Genomic DNA, 23,750 nt, shown 5'->3' on the forward strand with positions numbered 1-23,750 from the left:
CGAGCTCCCGTGGGCACATAGCCTAAATGTATTGGGACACGTTAAGGAGCTTTATGACCTCCCATTGTACAGTTGTAAATCCATAGATATTAATATCGAAATGCTCCCTTTGCAGCCATAATATTGTTTATTCTTCCTCACACTTCCAGCAGGGTTCAGGCCCGGGGCTCATGTGGGGTTGTGACATCACGCGGGCCTCGCATCCAATCAGCATCAGCTTCTATCTCCCCGCCTTTGGACCAACCGAGTTAATCTCTCGTTCATTTCCTGTTCATTTTTTGGTCCGAAGGCGGGGAAGTAGAAGTCGGTGCTGATTGGAAGCGAGGCCCGCGTGACGTCACACCTCACATGAGCCCAGGCACCACAAGCCCAGACACCAGTGGAATGGCGCTGGTTCAGGAGGTGAGTAGGGGCTTTATTATTTTACCTAGGAGAAACATGTGGAATCAGAAAGGGCTTCCCAAATAATGGACAACCCCTTTAATGAGTGCAAATGCCTTTACTAGAACTAAGGGGTATATACTACGCCTTAAAAACAACATATGGCATTATCCCTCCTCCACCAAATTTTCACGACCTAACTTATTACTTTGGTGTCCTAGTACAGACCAGGCTGGTATCAGTGATCTCGTTAAACCGAGCCACTCTTTCATAAATGTTAGTAAAGGCAGACGGCATGGCGGGGGCTAAGCGTGTTATACAGGGGGTAATGGAACTGCTTGAAAAACCTGAATTCAATAATTAAGTGGCGCGTCCCAATTGTCAATTGTATTATTTGTATAGGATGACTGTCACACTATATACGCGGAAGTACCAAGCGAGCAGCGAACGGTAAGGAATGGGGACTCCTGTATCTAGGGAAGGGAAGATGGTGACCCCTGACCAAACATACAGCTGGTCCCTGGAGTCCCTCAACACCCTAGATAAGTTCCGTACCTATGCGCTGAGCCAGATACCTGACCCTAGGTGTCCCTAGTGCTGGACCCTAAAAAGGGAACGGGTGGGAGGAGCTTTTCATCAACCCCACTATCACAAGGGGAACACAAGGGGGAAAAAGCATGAACTACTTATCCACGGATGACACAGGCAGGAGTTCAGCAAAGCTTCAGCAACGATACTACAGATGAGAGCAAGCCACCTGCTTGCAACCATAGCTAGAATGAACTGTATAATATCACCAGCACCAGTCCAGGGGAGAAGGGAGTACCGTATTTTTCGCTTTATAAGACGCACTTTTGTTCCCCCAAATTTTGGGGGAAAGTAGGGGGTGCGTCTTATAAGCCGAATATACGGGGGGGGGGAGGGGGGGTGGTATATATATATGTACCCTGCAGCGTCCAGGGGAGGTGGGGGCAGCAGCTCTGGAGCACAGTGGAACGCTGCGGGCTGCTGCCTTTGATCTCCTGCACCCGCTCATATAATATGCACAGCCGCTGTCCATCTCCAATGGTGCTGAAATCGCACGCAGTGAGGGGCTGGGGCAGCGGTGCATATTATATGAGCCTGCGTCCCAGTGTGATCGCACATGCCCACCCCTGTGTTAGATTTGGCCCCCAGGCTGCTGCTCATTCTAAAATAAAAAATCTTTACTCACCCTGCAGCGTTTCTCCTCGTGCCCCTGCTTCCAGTGTGATCAGGCAAGCAGAGATCTCAGCCTGCTGTGCCGATCACATGACCGCACTGACAACCAGGAAGTAAGGAAGAACAGAAGCACGGAGCAGACAGGAGGGAGCTCAGCACTGCAGGAGATAAGGAAAGAGGGGTTTATTTTACTTTGGGCAGCAGCCTAGGGGCCATATCTGACACAGGGGGACTTGTGCGATCTATAGGGGCCCATGGGCAGCACTATGGGGGCGATATCTGACACAGGGGGACTTGTGCGATCTATAGGGGCCCATGGGCAGCACTATGGGGGAGATATCTGACACAGGGGGACTTGTGCGATCTATATAGGGGCCATGGGCAGCACTATGGGGGCGATATCTGACACAGGGGGACTTGTGCGATCTATAGGGGCCATGGGCAGCACTATGGGGGCGATATCTGACACAGGGGGACTTGTGCGATCTATATAGGGGCCATGGGCAGCACTATGGGGGCGATATCTGACACAGGGGGACTTGTGCGATCTATAGGGGCCATGGGCAGCACTATGGGGGCGATATCTGACACAGGGGGACTTGTGCGATCTATATAGGGGCCATGGGCAGCACTATGGGGGCGATATCTGACACAGGGGGACTTGTGCGATCTATATAGGGGCCATGGGCAGCACTATGGGGGCGATATCTGACACAGGGGGACTTGTGCGATCTATAGGGGCCATGGGCAGCACTATGGGGGCGATATCTGACACAGGGGGACTTGTGCGATCTATAGGGGCCATGGGCAGCACTATGGGGGCAATATCTAACACAGGGGGACTTGTGCGATCTATAGGGGCCATGGGCAGCAGCATGGGGGCGTTATCTAACACGGGAACGTGTGCAATCCATAGGGGACCATAGGCAGCACAGGGGAACGTGTGCCATCACAAGGGGGCTATATTCAATATAAGGGGGCCATATCCAGATTAAGGGGGCTAATTTTAGGATGGGGGGCTATGAGGGACATATACCCTATATGATTTGTTAGAGGGACACTGGCATTATAAGATGGACCCCATTTACCATTAAAAAAAAAAATTCTCTTTTCCTTCACCAAATTTGGGGGTGCGTCTTATAATCAGGTGCGTCTTATAAAGCGAAAAATACGGTATTTAAGCACCAAGAGAATACTGATGATCAGCAGCTGGATGGAAGTCGAGCTCCTGATGGGTCCAAAAGCGGGAGAGATGAAAATCCAGCAGGAAAGCTACCTATTACAATGAATACTGACAGCAGGAACATTAGAAAGTCAGGGAGCATTTTGCACAGCCAAACACTGTGACCTTCTAAAGCCAGAAACCATATGACTGTAACACACCCGTGACAATGACATGTAATACTAATTAAAGTTGTTTTTTTCACTGATGGCACATTGCTAGGACTTGCTGATCAAACTGCCAGGAACTTACCGATCCTCATAATGACAGAGAAGCAATCCTTAAAGGGGAATTGTCATCAGGTTTTGTTGCCCCATCTGAGTGCAGTATAATTTAGGTGCAATGACCCTGATTCCAGCGATGCGTCACATACTGGGCTGCTTGTTGCGGTTTAGATAAAATCACTGTTTCCTCTGTTGAAGACTTATCAGTTCTCCGAATGCAGAGTTCTGTATAACCCCGCCCATACCACTGATTGGCAGCTTTCTGTGTAAACTTTGCATAGGCAGAAAGCTTCCAATCACTGGTGGGGGTGGAGTTATACAGAGCTTCTCAATATGGAGGACTACATGGTAGCAGGTTTACTAGTCTTCTAATGATAATCTCCTCTTGATAAAACACTGATTCTATGAAAACTACACTAAACAACCCTGTAAGTGACACATCCCTGGAATCAGGGCCTCAGTCTATGTATCATGCTTCTCTCAGATTAGGTGGCTATACCTGGTGACATAAGCAAATCTGTACCCCAAGAGATAAAATAGGGCCAGAGACCCCAGATGTCTTGAGATATCCCAAGGCCAGGGAATAGATGCACCGCTGGATCATGACATATGGAAAAAAAATAGTGAAATGAAAAAGCATGAATAGGGCTCTCTATGATACTGGTGGCCATTTGGAGACCTTTGGGAACGTGACATATTCCCTTTGACATCTAATTTATACTGAAAAATTAACACCGTAAATACTGAACCCAAGACACAAAGGCAAAATTGCAGTTTTTTCCATCCCAACCCACAAATTCATTAATCTCAATTATATAGATTAACACTTTAGCAAATAAAGGAGAGGCTCTAAATACACCAAATGGTGACTTTGTCTGTAACATCGCCGCTCGTATCAAAGCACCATCTCCCTATGAATATGCACTCTCATAAATAGCAATTAACATTTAGTACCTATTACTTCAATTACTGTCATTATAAATAGTCAAATTATTACAGCTTAAAGGGCTGAGGAAAAAAAAATATTCTCCCGCAAACCTTAAGGAAACGCTTGACAGTTATTTAATGAGGAGCGGCTCGCTGCCGTGAAATGTATTCATTATGCTGCCTGTCAGGAACAATGCTGACAAAACGATACAACATTTAGCCAATTAAAGAAATTACTAATGTGATTTTTGTCACCCCCCCCCACCCCCCCGTCTCTGCCTCTCGGTGAGTGAAGGAGAAGGGAATAGCGCCTGATACATATTAATAATGAGATGTTCTGCGTTTGTTAAAGTTCGGGGAAATCGCTCACACTTTGGATGGGACTTCAACATCATTTACGGGATACACAAGCTGCTAATTAGGAAAATTGCCCTTTATAATGATAAATCTAATTACAAACCTACGCTTTTTATAACTAGTTCAGTGAAGGTCAGATAGAAAAGAAGACGACAGAGACAGCGCCTACCCAGGACGGGAAGTTTAGGTTGTTCTTTGTATCAACCAATGCTTCCAGTTAAAGGGACCCGATCAGCTGATTCAAGACCCCACAACCACAGTCAGCATGAGCGAGACCCGCGCACCAGGAGCCAGACCCGCGCACCAGGAGCCACACCCGCGCACCAGGAGCCACACCCGCGCACCAGGAGCCAGACCCGCGCACCAGGAGCCAGACCCGCGCACCAGGAGCCAGACCCGAGCACCAGGAGCCAGACCCGAGCACCAGGAGCCAGACCCGAGCACCAGGAGCCAGACCCGAGCACCAGGAGCCAGACCCGAGCACCAGGAGCCAGACCCGAGCACCAGGAGCCAGACCCGCGCACCAGGAGCCAGACCCGCGCACCAGGAGCCAGACCCGCGCACCAGGAGCCAGACCCGCGCACCAGGAGCCAGACCCGCGCCCAGGAGCCAGACCCGCGCACCAGGAGCCAGACCCGCGCACCAGGAGCCAGACCCGTGCACCAGGAGCCAGACCCGCGCACCAGGAGCCAGACCCGCACACCAGGAGCCAGACCCGAGCACCAGGAGCCAGACCCGAGCACCAGGAGCCAGACCCGAGCACCAGGAGCCAGACCCGCGCACCAGGAGCCAGACCCGCGCACCAGGAGCCAGACCCGCGCACCAGGAGCCAGACTCAAAGCAGTAGGAGTCAGACCCGAGCACCGTGAATCAGACCCGAGCACCGTGAATCAGACCCGAGCACCGTGAATCAGACCCGAGCACCGTGAATCAGACCCGAGCACCGTGAATCAGACCCACGTAGCAAGAATCAGACCCGAGCACAGTGAACCAGACCCACGTAGCAAGAATCAGACTTGTGCAGCATGAATTAGACCTGCGCAGCATTACTTACATACCTTAAAATAGCCAACAAGGGACTATGGCCTGACTCAGCCAGACCATTATTGTGCTTGCCAAGAAAGTTTATATTTTTGGGGTGTAAAATCTGGACTTTAAAGAGTTTTCCTAGAATTAAAGGGGTTGCCACAACTTTAACATTGATGGCCTATCTTTAGCCACCAATGTTAAAGTAGGCACCCCCAAAGATTATCTGTTCTCAGTGCTGGCACCAGCAGCCAGAAATAGTCAGTTCCGGAGCAGCCCCATCAACTAATAGCGGCCGCCTCCGCCACCTACTGATCTGAATGGGAGGCGGAAGTGCAGTACCTGGCCGCGGCTGCTATCAGTTGGTGGGGCAGCTCTAAAAAACGGATTTTTGTGTACTCACCGTAAAATCGTTTTCTCTTAGCCATCATTGGGGGACACAGGACCATGGGTGTTATGCTGCCTATCCATAGGAGGACACTAAGTAGATTCAAAATCATAGCTCCTCCTCTGCAGTATACACCCCCTGGCCGGGCCAGGCAACCTCAGTTTTAGTACACAAGCAATAGGAGAAAAAAACAGTAAAAACTTCTCAACAGAGGAACATGGGAAAAGAAGAGTCATAACAATATAAGGTACTGAGAGAACCAAGGCCCAACAGGGCAATAGGGTGGGTGCTGTGTCCCCCAATGATGGCTAAGAGAAAACTATTTTACGGTGAGTACACAAAAATCCGTTTTTCTCTGACGCCTCATTGGGGGACACAGGACCATGGGACGTCCTAAAGCAGTCCATGGGTGGGAAACATAAAAGAAGACAACACAACCCAAGGACTAGGAACCAGTCCCAGACAGCCTGGAGCGCCTACTGAGAGAGGTGCTCTACTGCCGTTTGCAGAATTTTCCTACCCAGATTTGCCTCAGCTGAAACCTGGGTATGGACTCTGTAATGCTTTGAAAACGTATGTAGGCTAGACCAGGTCGCAGCCTTACACACCTGTTCCACACACCGTGGAATAAGCCCGTAGCCCACTAGGAATGGGCTTGAGTTGCAAGCGGTAGACTTCCTGGATCGCAGAGCGAATCCAGCGAGCCAGAGTCGCCTTTGAAGCTGCCTGTCCCTTCTTAGGCCCCTCAGGAATGACGAACAAAGAGTCCATTTTCCCAAAGGGGGCTGTCCTGGATATGTAATATCTGAGAGCTCTGACGAGGTCTAACGAATGCAGAGACCTTTCCACCCTATGAACCGGGTGTGGACAAAAGGAAGGCAGAACAATGTCCTCGTTCAAGTGAAACGGGGTAAGAACCTTTGGAAGGAAATCCGGAAGGGGGCGCAGAACCACCTTGTTCTGCTGAAAGATCAGAAAAGGCTCGCGGCAAGAGAGTGCTGCCAGCTCCGAAACCCGTCTGATGGACGTAATTGCCATCAGGAATGTTACCTTCCAGGACAGAAGAGCAAGGGAGGATTCCTTGAGAGGTTCAAAGGGAGACCTCTGGAGACCATCCAGAACGAGGTTGAGGTCCCATGGTTCCAGCGGACGTTTGTACGGGGGAACTAGATGGGAAACGCCCTGGAGGAAGGTCTTGACTTGCGGTTTTTGAGCCAGGCGGCATTGGTAGAAGATTGAGAGAGCTGAAACCTGCCCTTTAAGGGAACTGAGAGCCAACCTCCGCTTGCAAGCCAGACTGTAGAAAGTCGAGAATTCTGGGGATAGTCAGAGCCATAGGCTGGACGTTAGTTTCCCTGCGCCATGAAAGGAGAATCCCCCTCTTGTTAATACCCAGGTCTCAATGGCCATGGCGTCAGCTTCAGGGCTCTGGAGTTCTGATGGGAAATGGGCCCTTGGGTCAGCAAGTCTGGGATGTCTGGAAGGCGCCACGGTGCGTCTGTGAGCATTTGTACTAATTCGGCGTACCAGGCGCGCCTGGGCCAGTCCGGTGCTATCAGTATCACCGGGACTCCCTCTGCCTTGATCTTCTCGATTCCCCGCGGCAGCAGGGGTAGAGGTGGAAATATGTAAGGCAGGCGGAAGTGGTGCCAGGAGCAGACTAGAGCATCCGCGCCGATGGACTGCGGGTCGCGTGACCTGGCTATGAATGCGGGTACCTTTGCATTCAACCTTGAGGCCATTAGGTCCACGTCTGGTGTGCCCCGGCGAGTGCAGATGTGTAGAAACACATCTGGGTGGAGAGACCATTCTCCGGCGGCCAGGCCTTGGCGACTTAGAAAGTCTGCTGCCCAGTTCTCTACCCCCGTTATGTGTACCGCTGATATCACTGATCCCGTCGATTCGGACCAGCTGAGGATCTTGTGGGCCTCGAGATAAGCCGCTTTACTGCGGGTGCCCCCCTGCCGGTTGATATAGACTACAGCTGTCGCATTGTCCGATTGAACTCGAATCTGACGACCCGCTAGCAGAGGGCAGAACGCTCTGAGCACGAGGAAGATCGCGCGGAGTTCCAGGATGTTTATGGGTAGGAAAGACTCCTGGGGTGTCCAACGTCCTTGAGCAGTGTGGTACCGGTACACTGCTCCCCAGCCTAGGAGGCTGGCGTCCGTGGTCAGGACCAGCCAGTTCACTGGGAGAAAAGATCTCCCCTTCGATAGGGATGAGGACCAAAGCCACCAGCGGAGTGCGTACCTGACTGAAGGCGTCAGGTGAAGATGTCTGTCCAGGGAGAAGGGGCTCTTGTCCCATGCCGCTAGAAGGGCTAGCTGCAGTGGGCGGAGGTGCAGTTGAGCAAAGGGTACTGCTTCCATATCCGCCACCATCCTGTAGAGCACTTTCATGCTGAATCGAATGGAGCGAGACGGAGGACGTAGAAGGCAGCGTACCGCTCGTTGAAGAGTCCTGAGGGAGAAGGATCAAGCCCCGACGGGTGTCCAGGGACATGCCCAGGAGGGTGATGGATCGTGATGGGATCGGGGATGATTTGTCCAGATTCACTAGCCACCCTAAGCGGGATAGGGTGTCCACAGTGATCTGTACGCTAGTTGAGCAGTCGCGGAAGGAGGGGGCCTTGATGAGGAGGTCGTCCAAGTAAGGGAGAACGACTACTCCCCTGGCGTGAAGGACGCTCATGGCGGCCGCCATGACTTTGGTGAAGACCCTTGGTGCGGTGGCAAGGCCGAAGGGTAGAGCTACGAATTGAAAGTGGGAGTCCTGAATTGCGAAGCGGAGGAACTTTTGGTGATCTGGGGCGATGGGTATGTGCAGGTACGCGTCCTTGATGTCTATGGAGGCGAGGAATTCCCCTTCGACCATGGATGCAATAATGGACCTTAGGGACTCCATTCTGAATCTCCTTACGTGCACATGTTTGTTTAGGTGTTTGAGGTCCAGGATGGGTCGAACAGACCGATCCTTTTTGGGGATCACAAAGAGGTTGGAATAAAAACCCCCGAACTTCTCGTCGTCTGGGACAGGTATTATCACTCCTGCTGTTTTGAGCGAGTGGATGCTGAGAAAAAAGCTTTGCATCGTTTTCGAGTCTTTGGGGGGTTTGAGAGAAAAAACTGACTCGGGGGTCGGGTCCGAAATTCTATGTGGTAACCGGAAGACACAAGGTCTCGCACCCATTTGTCGTCTGAGGCGGCAGCCCAGATGTGTTGAAAGAGCCGCAGTCGACCTCCTACAATGAGTGTGTCTTCCGGGGCGCCGAAAAAGTCATGAGGGGGGAAAACATTGTGGCCGAGTCTCCCTAGTCCTGGACTGTTTCGGTTTAGGCTGCCATGATGAAGTGGGTTTCGGGGAGAGCTGAGGTCGGTCGGTCTCTGCGTAGTCCGCGGCTTGTGGTGGGGACAGCACGGGATGTCGACCAACCAAATGAGTTCCGAAAGGAGCGGAACGAGGACTGTGGACGTCTGGTGAAGGACGTCCTGGACTTCAGCTGGGGGGAGGGAGGTACTCTTTCCTCCCGTGACGTCAGAAATGAGCTTGTCCAGACGTTCGCCAAACAATCGGTCGGGAAAAAGGGAAGGCCCGTGAGAGACTTCTTGGAGCCAGAGTCCGCTTGCCATTGTCGGAGCCACAGAGCTCTATGGATGGCTATGGTATTTGAGGCGGCAAACGCTGCGCAGGTAGCAACGTCCATGGAGGCCTGCATGAGGTACTCTGCCGCAGCGGCAATTTGAGCTGTTACCTCTGTGAAGGTATGAGTGAACTAGGATTCCTCAAGCGAAGTGTTAAGGGATTCTGCCCAGACGGAGATTGCCTTTGCGACCCACACAGAGGCAAAGGAGGGCGAGAGGGAGGAACCCGCAGCCTCAAAAGCAGAGCGGGCGAGGTGCTCCACCTGTCTGTCTGTCGGGTCCTTGATGGAGGAACCATCGGGTAAAGACAGGGGCGTCTTTGTGGTAAGGCGGGAGACCGGGGGGGTCGACCGAGGGCGGATTGGCCCAGCCCTTAGGGGCAGGTGAGGCAAAAGGATACCGGGACTCCATGAGTTTTCGGTTACCGAAGCGCCTGTCAGGCTTCTCCCTTTGCTTTGTGCGGATATCCTGAAACTCTGGGTGATCAGCGAAAACCTTTTGGGGTTTCCTTGCCCTCTTAAAGGAGACCGCATGGTCAGTGGTAGTGGATGGGGGATCCTCCACATGCAGAGTTTGGTTGATTGCTGCAATAAGGAGTCTATTGCAGTTTGATCATCTGGGGAGGCTGAAACCAAGGAATCCTCTTGGTATAAACAGCATTCTCCCTCCTCCAGCTCTTCAGAAGCCGTGGAGCGTGTGGGAGAGCCTGCCCTGTGTGCTCCCGAGGGAGAGCCCGCTGGAGACACCAGGCCGTGTGCTCTTTTCCTGATCGCTGCAGCCGGTGAAGCATGTGCCCGGATTACCTCAGAAGGATCCTCCATAGGGGTATCCTCAGGCTGCGTTCCGTCCAGGGACCCAGAAGGGTGTGGAGGACGACATTGCATAGCCAGCACCAGGTTCTGTGACAGTTTTTCCATGGATTGGGACAGAAACTGTGCCGATTCTGGTGGGCTGGGAGCCCTAGGCTCTGGGCTGACGGTTGCGGCGGTGGTGGCAGGGGGGTCTTGGGGGGCTATAGGGGCACAGGACTCACAGAGAGAAGAGGTGTGTTTACGTGGTAGCTCAGCGTGGCAGGCAGTGCAGGCTGAATAATAGACTATGTGGGCCTTAGCACTCTTAGTGCCCTTAGAATTCTGCATGTTCCTAATAGGAGTATGCCAGGAGGGGGAGCAATGGTCAGCAGAGCTACAAGTGAAGCAAGCACCTCACCAGAATCAGCCGATGGCCCTATCCTCAGGAAGGAGTAAGCTCTATGGAGATCTTCGCACGCTTTCCTGGGGGGTGGGGCTTATCGCGCCGTGGGGGCGTGGCTTAGCGCTAAAAGAGCACGAAGAAGAAGTCAGTGTGCCCCCCCTGCTGTGGGTAGTAAAAAACGGCGGGAAGGGAGCTTCTGATAGTTTTCCTCCCTCTCCCTCCAGTCAGCACACAGCTTGTCACTGGTAGTTATCAGCCGGCTTTTCTGCTAGAGCAAATAAAACAGAGCAAATAAACAGCGTGAGTCCCTGAGCTCTGTGCCCTCCCCCTGCCATCGGGAAATTATCTGTGCAGGACTTTCTGCAAACAGCGAGGGACTTCCCCCTTCTCCAGCCAGCAAGCTAGAGAAAAGTTAACACTGTGTATCCTTGGGGCTCTCCTCCTTGCACTCAGCAAGGGACTTTCTCACACCGTCATTTCTCCCTTTGTCTGGGAAACAAGTCAGGGGGGATCTCACCTTAAACACTGCTTCCGTCCAGGCAGTGAAAATAGCAGAGCCAGCTTGCTGTGTCCGGTCACACCGGTGCCTTATTCATCTCAGAGCCTGCAAAGAGGGGCTGAGGAATTGGTGCCATATTCAACTCAGAGAATGCAAAGAGGGGCTGAGGAATTGGGCTATAGGGGCACAGGCCTCTACCCTGGGCTTTGCAAAATCGGTGTCTGTGGAACCTGTTGTCCAGCCCAGGATCCAGCGTCGCAGGAGGGGGTACGTGGAGGCGACACTCCATGTTCCCGCCCGTTGATGGTAGTGGGAGATCGGTCCCAAAAGGAAACCGTCACCCTCAAAAAATAACAAACCTTGAAAGGAAGTGTCTCCTACAGACACTAAGCTAAAACTGAGGTTGCCTGGCCTGGCCAGGGGGTGTATACTGCAGAGGAGGAGCTATGCTTTTGCATCTACTTAGTGTCCTCCTATGGATAGGCAGCATAACACCCATGATCCTGTGTCCCCCAATGATGCGTCAGAGAAACTAAGTATTTCCAACCACCTGCTGCCGACGCCTGCACCAAAGATAGCTGATCAGAAGCGGTGCCAGGTGTTGAACCCCAACCTGTCAGACAATGATGATATATCCTAAGAATAGGCCATCAATGTAAAAGTAGTGGCCAACCTCTTCAAGAAGTACATGCCTTCTTATAAACAAGGAGCATTTGACAAATGGTGTGTGCTTCTCGACAAATCGTAATACCTTCGAGGATATGTGCTGTAAGAAACACTGCCGCTCCTCATGAATTTCACGAGTGGATGTTGCCACCACAGCTGCACCCGCTTTGTCGGAGCAGGGCGAAAATGGCATGAGAACACCAACAGTCACAAAAGTTTACCACAGCCTCGTGTTGCATCAAAATCTTGGAACTTTTCATAAGCTTTTTACGCCAGACTTCTGGCATAATGGCCTTCACTTTTCAGGTTCTGTGTGTTTGGAATAACAAGTTAAAAAAAAAACATCCTTAGCAGCTTCTGACTGGCTGAATCCCATGTGTGTATAGGAAAAGATCTGTCAGCTTTTATCGGCACAGGATAGGGAGAAGCCACATATTTACAATTTATTACAGTTTTTTGTGTTCTAAAGTTGTATTCCAATAAATATATTATGTTTTATCTAAATATCTTGATTATTGTATCAATAAAAATGTCTGATGTTCACATTGTACTACAATAAATTTTTCACTTAAATATAAGCAATATATGTGGGAGTCGGAGCAAGGGAAATTGAGGAGTCGGAGTCGCAGATTTGGCTTACCAACTCCACAGCCATGTCAGGAGCTGAACCTTTTGCAACAATGGAGTGTCCGCCCCTGCTCAAGAGGCTGGCGTACAACTCCTCTGGACTCATGGTGAATCACTGTAACTTAAAAAGTAATAGTAATACTGACAGTACTTAAAAAAATATAAAAACAGATCGATCTCAACTGAACGATTGATGGGTACAAATATTCATATACCAGATAAAGGAACCGAGAAATAAAGCAGATCATCTCAATTCCTTGACATTGTAAAGACATGGGAGGATATTGATTTGTGATTTGAAGAGCCCTTGCGCAAAGCATGAAAAGATTTCATTGCCAGTGGTGTCAGGGCACGCGTTTTATGTCCATATTGGCGGCTAATGACGAGTCCTGGCGCTCATTAAGCACGGATCTGCTTTCCTTCCAGCTTCTGGTTCCTCCCATTTCACCGCCAATTACTTCGCTGATGAAGTCTTTGACATCTGATATCTATTTTCAGCGGATGTAAAGGCTTGACTGCCTCACTCGCTAATGAGCCGGCTCCCATTAAAAGCTCATCTCACATTAATTTTGCAAATGATATATACTTACTAACAGTATCCTTGAAAATACAAAGCTGGAAAAAAAAGTAAGGCTACAGGAGGATCGTTCACTTCTAGACGGGCGGTAAATCTGATCCTTTATAACTTTTTGGTCAAATACAAATACATTTTAGACAAGTGTTCTACAATTTCTTTTTGCAATTTATAATTATCAAATTATTTCAACTTAAAGGGGTGGGTCACTGCTCTGAAATAGTGGCCACCTCTTTGTAAAACTGATAGGGAAGGCTTTTCTGCCTGTGAGCGGCGCTATTGCGGTCCACTCCTCCCCATGAAGTGACCCCCGGGCACAGTGACCTCTGGAATCCGGTGGTGTCACGTCAACTTCCAGTTGACCTGACATATCCGCAGCCGGCCCCAGTCTCCGTGAGTCACTGGGCAGTGGGCGGAGTTTCACCGCTCGCCACAGCCCAGCATGTCGCGCACGCTCTCCTTCACTGCAGAGAGCCGCAAACAGTAGCAATGCTGGGCTGTGACGAGCGGTGAAACATCAGTCACTCAGGAAGACTGGGGCCGGCCTCGGTGGTGTTGGGTCAACTGGAAGTTGACGTGACATCAGCGGATTTGAGGTCTCGGAGCCCGGGGGTCACTTCGTGGGGCTAATTGGACCGCAAAAGCGCCGCTCACAGGCAGAATTGGCTGAACAAGATATTTAGAAAAAGCCTTCCCTATCAGTTTTACAGAGATGTGGCCACTATTGCAGAGAAGTGAACCACCCCTTTAATTATTAACTCATCGCCTGTAAATTAATGAAGCATGGACAGAGTGGAGCACTTCGCTCACTTACCACCAAGTCCTGGTCTTGTAGCAAATTGAGAATGGCTTGATACAATGGCGGTCTCATATCGGCTTTGAATTTTACAGAAACCCATTGTCCGATCAACCAGATTACTCTCCGCCGCAACAACTTATACCTTTAGGGAAAAAAAAAAAATCAAACAAAATAGTCAACATGTCGAACAAAAAAAAAAAAAAAAAAAAAAGAGTGTCAGCCTATTGTGTGTGATCTGATGTCCAGTGTGAAAAGGGCAATATTTTAATTTTCATTAAATTTAATTTAAAGGACCAATTTCGTGACAATGACTGGCCTGTACAACTTTCGAGACTTTCAACAGGATATTTTTTTTGGGGGGAACTATGTAAATTTGGAATATTTCAGCAGAGTTACACCGGGGAAAGCGAACAGCAGAACAAGTGCAACATTAAAGGCTAGGTAAGCATTGGAACACATTTTTGTTTATATTGTCCATTTGCTTCCTAAAAGCAACTTTAAAAATAGTCTGCAAAAAAAAAAAAAGATAGAAATCCATCCTGACAGCTCGCCCTCCTCATGTTAGAAATAGCACTACAAAGCTGTTGTACACATACCTGAAGTAAAAAAAAAAGAGAAAGTATCTACAGTCTCGGGGAGGGCAAAGGACACATGCAGAGGAAATAAGTGCAGTCCTGTGACTGTGCTGATAGCTACAGACATGTAAGGGCAGCAGCAACCGGCAGTCTGCATACACACAGATCTCACATCCAGCATGTATTTCCGCGAGAAACACTCCCACATGAGAAAAATCTGAAACTTGGATCAAGCTACAAACAACCTTCAAATCAAGTGATCTGAAAATGAGTGAAGACTGCAAATTGAAATTTAGTGGTTTTAGATAATGAAATTGCACTAATATATGTAAATTGTCTCTTTAGGGAGGAAGTAGACGAATCCGAAAAGTCAAAATTGACTCTTTAACGAGCCTTGTCATATGTCTTAGCATTTATGCCAGATCAGAACCTAAATTTGCAGACACGGTGTTTCGGGGTGATTTCCCCTCGTTAGTGCAAAATATGAGATCTGATCTGGCTGTAGGATATACAGTATATACACAGTGTGTCCACCCATATCCTGTCCACCACCATCAACTTGAGAACAGCAGCAGCTAAAGGCATAGAAGTGGTGTCTAGGTATAGTAAAGTAGCCATGCGCTATGCAATGAAACCACATATAGCGCCACCTGGTGGAAAACAACGGAGTTAGCATTTTTATCTCGAAAACGGAACAAGATAGAGAAAAAAGTGAATTACAAATTGTAGGGCATCATCAATTCAATACGAATCGACACCTTGCATACAGAAATGCTATGATTAGAATGTATAAAACTCACAAGGCTGCGGACGTGAAGCGATACCTCATGGAGACCTTCCTACAAGTCATTGGGTATGGTGGCTGTGTGGAGTGGCCTCCACGCTCACCCGACCTGACCCCATTGGACTTCTTTCTGTGAGGTCACATCAAACAGCAGGTGTATGCAACCCCTCCACCAACATTGCAGGACCTACGACGACGTATCACAGATGCTTGTGCAAACGTGTCACCTACCATATTGCACAACGTGCAGCAAGATACAGCATGCTGTGCAGAGTCCAGATGTGCATTGCAGCTGACGGTGACCACTTTGAGCATCAAAATTAAATGAGCGCCATATGCGTGACCAGCATTCAATGTTTTTTTGGGGGGGATCATGGGTTTCATATCACAGCATTTCTGTATGCAAGGTGTCGATTCGTATTGAATTGATGATGCCCTACAACTTTGTAATTCACTTTTTTTCTCTATCTTGTTGGCATTGGCAGTATATGGCGGTGGACAGGATATGGGTGGACACACTGTATATACAGATCACAAATTGAAACCAGGAAATGTTCTAGGGTGTGAAGATATGTAAATATCCCCAATATGAAGGAGCTAAACCTGAAACCACAGAACTTTGTAAGCGAAGTGTGTTACAGTGTATATACATCATGAGAGACGTGCAACATTTCCTCGTACTGCCACAGCGGTGCCATAAAGCGAGTTACTTATGTAATATAAATCATATAGCCGACACAAAAAATAATAAAAGCAATTTCACATGGGAGATGGATGAAACATTCTTACCTATCGTGGGTAATTTGCAGTTCTCCTAGCAACTGACTTTTAAACCATTCATCGAAGTCCACACTATCGAATAATTCATATGCGGCCAGTCCTACAGCATTGTAAACTGGGGAAGACGAATGAAAGGGAATTTGTTGGTACTTACAGAACAAAAGATAAAAAAAATAGTGTGACATTCTGCAAGAAAAGGCCTAAAAAATTCTGAAAGTTACAAGGGTGACAACTTGTTGAATGTCTGACTAATGGGACCACTAATGATGCAGAGTTGGCTGTGAGATGCAACTTTAGAATCGAGCGCTGTACACGGAGGAGCACTGTACACGAAGGAGAGCTGTACATGAAGGAGCGCTGTACACGGAGGAGCGCTGTACACGGAGGAGCGCTGTACATGAAGGAGCGCTGTACACGGAGGAGCACTGTACACGGAGGAGCGCTGTACACGGAGGAGCACTGTACACGAAGGAGAGCTGTACATGAAGGAGCGCTGTACACGGAGGAGCGCTGTACACGGAGGAGCGCTGTACATGAAGGAGCGCTGTACACGGAGGAGCGCTGTACACGAAGGAGAGCTGTACATGAAGGAGCGCTGTACACGGAGAAGCGCTGTACATGAAGGAGCGCTGTACACGGAGGAGCACTGTACACGAAGGAGAGCTGTACATGAAGGAGCGCTGTACACGGAGGAGCGCTGTACACGGAGGAGCGCTGTACACGGAGGAGCGCTGTACATGAAGGAGCGCTGTACACGGAGGAGCACTGTACACGAAGGAGAGCTGTACATGAAGGAGCGCTGTGCACGGAGGAGCGCTGTACACGGAGGAGCGCTGTACATGAAGGAGCGCTGTACACGGAGGAGCGCTGTACACGAAGGAGCGCTGTACACGAAGGAGCGCTGTACACGGAACACAGAAAAGCGCTGTACACGGAGGAGCGCTGTACACGGAACACGGAGGAGCGCTGTACACGGAGGAGCGCTGTACACGGAGGAGCACTGTATACGGAGGAGGGCTGTAAACGGAACACAGAAAAGCGCTGTACACGGAGGAGCGCTGTACACGGAGGAGGGCTGTACACGGAACACGGAGGAGCACTGTACACGGAGGAGTGCTGTACACGGAGGAGCACTGTATACGGAGGAGGGCTGTAAACGGAACACGAAGGAGCGCTGTACATGAAGGAGCGCTGTACACGAAGGAGCGCTGTACACAAAGGAGCGCTGTACACAAAGGAGCGCTGTACACAAAGGAGCGCTGTAAACGGAACACAGAAAAGCGCTGTACACGGAGGAGCGCTGTACACGGAGGAGCGCTGTACACGGAGGAGGGCTGTACACGGAGGAGGGCTGTACACGGAACACAGAGGAGCACTGTACACGGAGGAGCACTGTATACGGAGGAGGGCTGTACACGGAGGGGCACTGTACACAGAGGAGCGCTGTACACAGAGGAGCGCTGTACACGGAACACAAAGGAGCGCTGTACACGGAACACAGAGGAGCACTGTACACGGAGGAGCACTGTACACGGAGGACCGCTGTACACAGAGTGCTGTACACAGAGTGCTGTACACAGAGTGCTGTACACTAGGGAGCGCTGTACACAGAGGAGCGCTGTACACAGAAGAGCGCTGCAGACAAGGAAAGGTTCATTCTAAAATGTGTAACTCAGAGCCCCATTCCCAGGATCTATTGTGTCCCTGCGGTCAGATACCCATTAGTTACCAAGTTAAAGGGAACCTATCGCCAGATATGGTGACTATAAACTGCGACCACCAGCACTGAGCTCTTATATACAGAATTCCAGAATGCTGTGTATAAGAGCCCAGGCCACGCTGTAGAATGTAGAAAACACTTTTATAATACTCACTCCTCTCCGGTCCAGCGCCTCCTCTCTGCTGTGATCTCCGTCCTCCTTCTATCCAGCCCAGGCCGGCACTGCGGTCCTGCGCATGCACACTTTGATCTGCCCTGCTGAGGGCAGATCAACGTACAGTAATGCGCAGACGCGAGAAAAGGTTGAAGACCCCCTGCACATGCACACTACAATACTTTGATCTGCCCCGAGCAGGACAGATCAAAGTGCGCCTGCACAGGACCTCAATGCTGGCTCGTGTCCATGACGTGGAATGCTTCATCCATACTGGGCTGGGTAGAAGGAGAATGGAGATCGCCGCAGAGAGGAGGTGCCGGACCAGAGAGCAGCGGCACCCATTGGACCGGACCACCCCCCCAGGGGAGTATTATAAAAGTGTTTTTACGTCATATAGAGTGGCCTGGGCTCTTATATACAGTATTCTGGAATGCTGTATATAAGAGCTCACTGGTGGGGGCCGCAGCTTATAGTTGCCAAATCTGGTGACAGGTTCCCTTTAACACCCATGTTGAGGACAGGTGATAAGTTCCCCAGTTGGGAATAATCCTTTAATAATAAATCTGCAATCTATTATATACAGTAGGGTATTTTTGATTTTCATTAACACATTCAAAGAATCATAACTCTTTATGTTGGCTGTTTTTCCAAAACAAATGATAGTTTTTATTATTATTTTGGGGTACATAAAACTCTGTAGGTATAGCAACATGTGACAATTAAAACTTAACCTTTAATTGGGTTGTATAAAATAGATGAGTACAAACAGTGATCCGTACACCAATTTAAAATCTGAAAATGGTGAGGCCAATCAAAGATAAATAGATTATGGCGCCATCACTTTCACTCAAGTTGGTGAACGGTATATTCACCCATATGATATAACACAGGAGAGAAGGAGGGTGGAGTGCCTTATATAGAAATATCTCATCCAATATCAGTAGCTGGACAGGTACTGGGTGTATATAACCTACAATAGTTCTAATAGAGATGAAGAATTTGTATCAAACAACCCAGAGTTATTATCAACCAGCAGTGATGATATTAGGCGCATAAATAAATAGCTGCCTAGCTATACAATCACACATGTGAATTAATACACAGAGGGACACTTCATTAAACATATATAGTGTGAATTACAATATCCAAGAGATGGTAAATCTTAAATGGATATAATATATTAAATAGTACCTCTGTCTATCAATAAACAATAAATATTAAAGTGCAGTGTTGAAGACACGAATAAATGGATAGATCTCACCCAATTCTTGTATCCCGTTAGAGGGTCAAAATTCTCCTGTGTTGCTGAAATCCATGTACCAGTGCGACGGGAGTAGTGGCTTGGTCATTGACCCTGTCAGGGATTGAACTGACCCTTTTCCACAATAAACTCCCGCCCTGACAAGGGCAGTCCACAGCTGGCCCTGTTGTGGCTAGCCCTAATATCCAGACCAAGTACCTCCCGACGCGTTTCACATCATCTGCTCATCAGGGGAGACATATGGCACCTGAAAGTGGCGGTGATGGCTCAATGCAGAGCTCAACCCTGTGTGGCCTGGTATCAATGAGGATGTACGATATAATGGGGCTATAAAAAGGGCCTTCATCCCACCCCCCATTAGGCGACCCGCCTCTACAAATTATGCAGATAATGCGGCGGTATGAGGGAAAACCCGGATGAACTGGTGCCTTCCCACATGTTTTCATCTATATGTGATGACGAAGAAGTTCTCCCCTGTGATGACGATACTGTGACGTGTGCTGTATGAGTAACTCTGCACACGCCTCTCCTGCTCGTCATGGATTGCGTGTTCATTCAGCGCTATAGCTCTGTATGTCCTCTAGCTGGTCACGACCCTGTGACATATACTCGGCGTGTTGTGAAGTTAACTATTAGATTTATAAGTCTGACACTCCCTTTGTGTTTGTCATCAGTCACGCGTCCTCTCATGTGACCGGTGAACCAGGAAACCCTGCGTTCCACGGGTCGGTCACCAATGGATGACGCATGCGCAACGTCTTATGACGTGACATACATCTCCCCTCTTCTCGACACGCCCCCAATCATCACTGACCATGTGATTATCCACATGATCATGCAACCAGGAAATACATCCCTCCACTGATGGATTTTTGAGGGGTAACATACGTTCTACCAAACTATCCGGTAAGAACGCTCTATATATATTGGATTAACGTGATGCATATATATACACTATGATTGAGCTACTCTCTATTAGATCGCTCCTATATATATCAATCCTGGTGTAACTCTGTATCATCCGGGTTTTCACTCATACCGCCGCATTGTCTGCATAATTTGTAGAGGTGGGTCGCCTAATGGGGGGTGGGATGAAGGCCCTTTCTATAGCCCCACTATATCGTACACCCTCATTGATACCAGGCCACACAGGGTTGAGCTCTGCATTGAGCCATCACCGCCACTTTCAGGTGCCATATGTCTCCCCTGATGAGCAGATGATGTGAAACGCGTCGGGAGGCATCTGGTCTGGATATTAGGGCTAGCCACAACAGGGCCAGCTGTGGACTGCCCTTGTCAGGGCGGGAGTTTATTGTGGAAAAGGGTCAGTTCAATCCCTGACAGGGTCAATGACCAAGCCACTACTCCCGTCGCACTGGTACATGGATTTCAGCAACACAGGAGAATTTTGACCCTCTAACGGGATACAAGAATTGGGTGAGATCTATCCATTTATTCGTGTCTTCAACACTGCACTTTAATATTTATTGTTTATTGATAGACAGAGGTACTATTTAATATATTGTATCCATTTAAGATTTACCATCTCTTGGATATTGTAATTCACACTATATATGTTTAATGAAGTGTCCCTCTGTGTATTAATTCACATTTGTGATTGTATAGCTAGGCAGCTATTTATTTATGCGCCTAATATCATCACTGCTGGTTGATAATAACTCTGGGTTGTTTGATACAAATTCTTCATCTCTATTAGAACTATTGTAGGTTATATACACCCAGTACCTGTCCAGCTACTGATATTGGATGAGATATTTCTATATAAGGCACTCCACCCTCCTTCTCTCCTGTGTTATATCATATGGGTGAATATACCATTCACCAACTTGAGTGAAAGTGATGGCGCCATAATCTATTTATCTTTGATTGGCCTCACCATTTTCAGATTTTAAATTGGTGTACGGATCACTGTTTGTACTCATCTATTTTATACAACCCAATTAAAGGTTAAGTTTTAATTGTCACATGTTGCTATACCTACAGAAATCATACATGTAAGAGTTCTATTCTGATACCTATTGGTATTGAATTATTGCTATTTCAAGGTACATAAAACTCTGTTTTACTATTCTACAAATTGTTGTAAATTCAGCAATACCTAGTTCTTCTTTTTCATGTGTACTAGTGTCACAAAAATAATCAACAAAAAACTTTTTTTTATTTTTGGGGCAAGTGGGATTTTTTCTTTTTAGCAATTTATTTTCTTTACATGGCCTAGAAGGCTCATGCCTATTGGAGACACTAATTAGAAACCAATTAGTATCCTGCAATCACATCATACGGCATTGATGGGCTGACAGAGGGAGCCACCTCCATCTGTCAAGCTCCTCTGATGCCACAATTAGGAAAAATAAATATCCATGTGCAATCTGGCTAGTTCTGCTGATGATTGCACGGTTGTCATAACACACATAGGTAAGTGTACATCCTAGAGCCTAAATTCCACACCATACATCCTATTAGGCAATTCTAGTGGAATTAAGACAGGGGTTGTGTGTGCAGGATCTTAGCCAAAAAGAACAGCAGTTATAGATAGAGATGAGCGGACTGGAACAGTAAAGTTCGGTGTCATACCGAAGATGGACTTTACAAAAAAAATCAGTGTCCAAGCTTGGAGGTTGGGTGCTTTATGTATGCAGAGCACTCGCTTGAGCATCGCTGGGCTCAGGTACGCTCAGTGCTTGGCCCAGTGTGAGCCACTTGCCGAGCCTAAATGGCTCACACTGGAGGTAAAATCAGCGTTATGGGATGTAGTGTGTCCCAAATTAAAAAAATGTATGAAAAAGCCCCTCCCACCCCCAGAAGTGATGTATGTGGGCAGAGAGCTGAACTACCCAATTAGCAACTTCCATTGGGGTTCAGGTCAAGTCCGGGTCCAAAATCAAACGTTATCTAAACTCTGGCTGAACCCGTCAAACCCGACCTTTAATGGGTCCGCACATCTCTGGTTATAAAGAGTGTTGCTCGCTCTGGAGGACTTGTCCCGTCCTACATTGCGCAGAGAGCGCACTGATTTTCATGGGCAATGTGTTATGCTTAGTTCCCCAGTTGGTGGCGCTGCAAGGAAACACTTACAGCCATATTTAGCCGCGTAGATGAATTTTGATTATCAGCAGTTCTATAAAACGTTACAAGGTTACTAGTTCATGTTACCTACCAGTTTCTTTAATTAGTATTGCATTTGGGTCTTCCAAAGGTGTGGGACCTGGAGAAAAATGTGAATGATTAGCAACAAACTGCAGAATACAAGACTGTCCTATATAGGGTACATAAATGATAAAAACACAAGAAAACCATCGATCATTTGTACGTCTGCACTAGTTATGCACACATCTGGTAGAGAGAACAATAGGCTCTCCCCTGGGTTATACTGACAAGGGTAAGGTCCTGCTGCAGAAACCTACGTCCCAGAGATGGTAACAGCCTCTAAATTTGGCAGCTGTTCCCCCTGCCTCATCAATAAATACGCAGGCCCTTTATACATGCAAGTTCCACTTACTAAGCATGCATTTTTGTATTGTGAGACCGAATAAAGTCTCCAGCCAACTACTCACTTATATTTTTCGCCATCTTAAGTTTCACCCATTTTTTTAAAACCTTAAAAATATATTTTTTTCTCATTATTTTTTTTTATTATTATTTCCCTCTCACTTAGATCTTATTGTAGTAACAAAACCAAATATCATATCATATAAAACTAAAGAAAAACTTCTCTAAGTTACTGGTACTCCACAGCTTTCTTCCAATTTCTGGGATAAGGTCAAGATGACTGACGGATACAATAGCAGCACACCCTAACCACTTCATATCATATCTATAAAAAAAAAAACCACTTACCTTGAAGGGTGTGAACCATTTCTAAGAGCACGGGGGTGAGAGTCTGGCTGTACTCATGGAAAATGTCAATGAAGAGCACTTCTGAACAAAGCTGATAGAAAAATAGAAAAAAAATAAACACAAAACGTTCACAAATGTTAATACTCAATCTCCACAATTTAAAGAGTAGATAAACATTTTTTTTTTATTATTATTATATTATTTTTTATCCCGCTTGCATTGCAAAGTTATGCATTTTTTTAACATACTTCAATATCTTATTTTGCTTCCTTCACGCTTCCATGCTGAGATTGCTGTTTTAGCTGATTAGTTTCATATTCCTTTAAAAGCTCTTTTCAACCGCTGCTCAAGAAAATCTGTTCTCAATCATTATTTACAAATGTTTTTGTTTCTTAGCATAGGAAGGAGGAACGGAAGCTCAAAGAGGGTGTGTGAGTTTCAGTGTGAGGATCCTTGTTGGAGCAGCAGTTGAAAGCAGCTTCTAAATCAATATGAAGTAGTCTATTAAAAAAGCACTGTAGGCATGGTGCTTGAAAAATAAGTAAAACAGAGTATCAGAGAACAATTTAAAGAGTAGATAAACATTTTTTTATTATTATGATTAATCATCTGTGCATTGCAAAGTTATGCATTTTTGTAATGTATTTTAATATCTTATTTCGCTTCCTTTTCTCTTCCATGCTGAGAGTGTTGTGAGAGCGGATTAGCTCATATTCCTTTGAAAGCTGTTTTGAACTGCTGCTTAAGAAGATTCTGTACTCAAACATCATTTACAAATGTTGTGTTTTCTTAGCATGGGGAGGAAGCAGTGAAACTCATAGATGGAAGGTATTTGTAAATAGTGTGAGGATCCTTGCTAGAGCAGCAGTTGAAAGCAGCTTCTAAAG

The 23,750-nt window shown here is 47.7% G+C and overlaps 1 protein-coding gene across 1 annotated transcript in view; it reads right to left on the bottom strand.

The window, feature by feature from the left end:
* Nucleotides 1–23,750, bottom strand: part of IPO11 (importin 11) — a 643,145-nt gene that overhangs the window by 401,495 nt on the left and 217,900 nt on the right. Inside the window, exons 13-16 of the mRNA XM_075326256.1 lie at nucleotides 22,864–22,954; nucleotides 22,184–22,231; nucleotides 15,877–15,982; nucleotides 13,744–13,870 (exon numbers count right to left, since the gene is read on the bottom strand). Coding sequence (XP_075182371.1) covers nucleotides 13,744–13,870; nucleotides 15,877–15,982; nucleotides 22,184–22,231; nucleotides 22,864–22,954 — 372 coding nt within the window. The remainder of the gene's footprint in view (nucleotides 1–13,743; nucleotides 13,871–15,876; nucleotides 15,983–22,183; nucleotides 22,232–22,863; nucleotides 22,955–23,750) is intronic.

Source organism: Anomaloglossus baeobatrachus, chromosome 1 (assembly GCF_048569485.1).
Source record: "Anomaloglossus baeobatrachus isolate aAnoBae1 chromosome 1, aAnoBae1.hap1, whole genome shotgun sequence".
NCBI lineage: Eukaryota > Metazoa > Chordata > Amphibia > Anura > Aromobatidae > Anomaloglossus > Anomaloglossus baeobatrachus.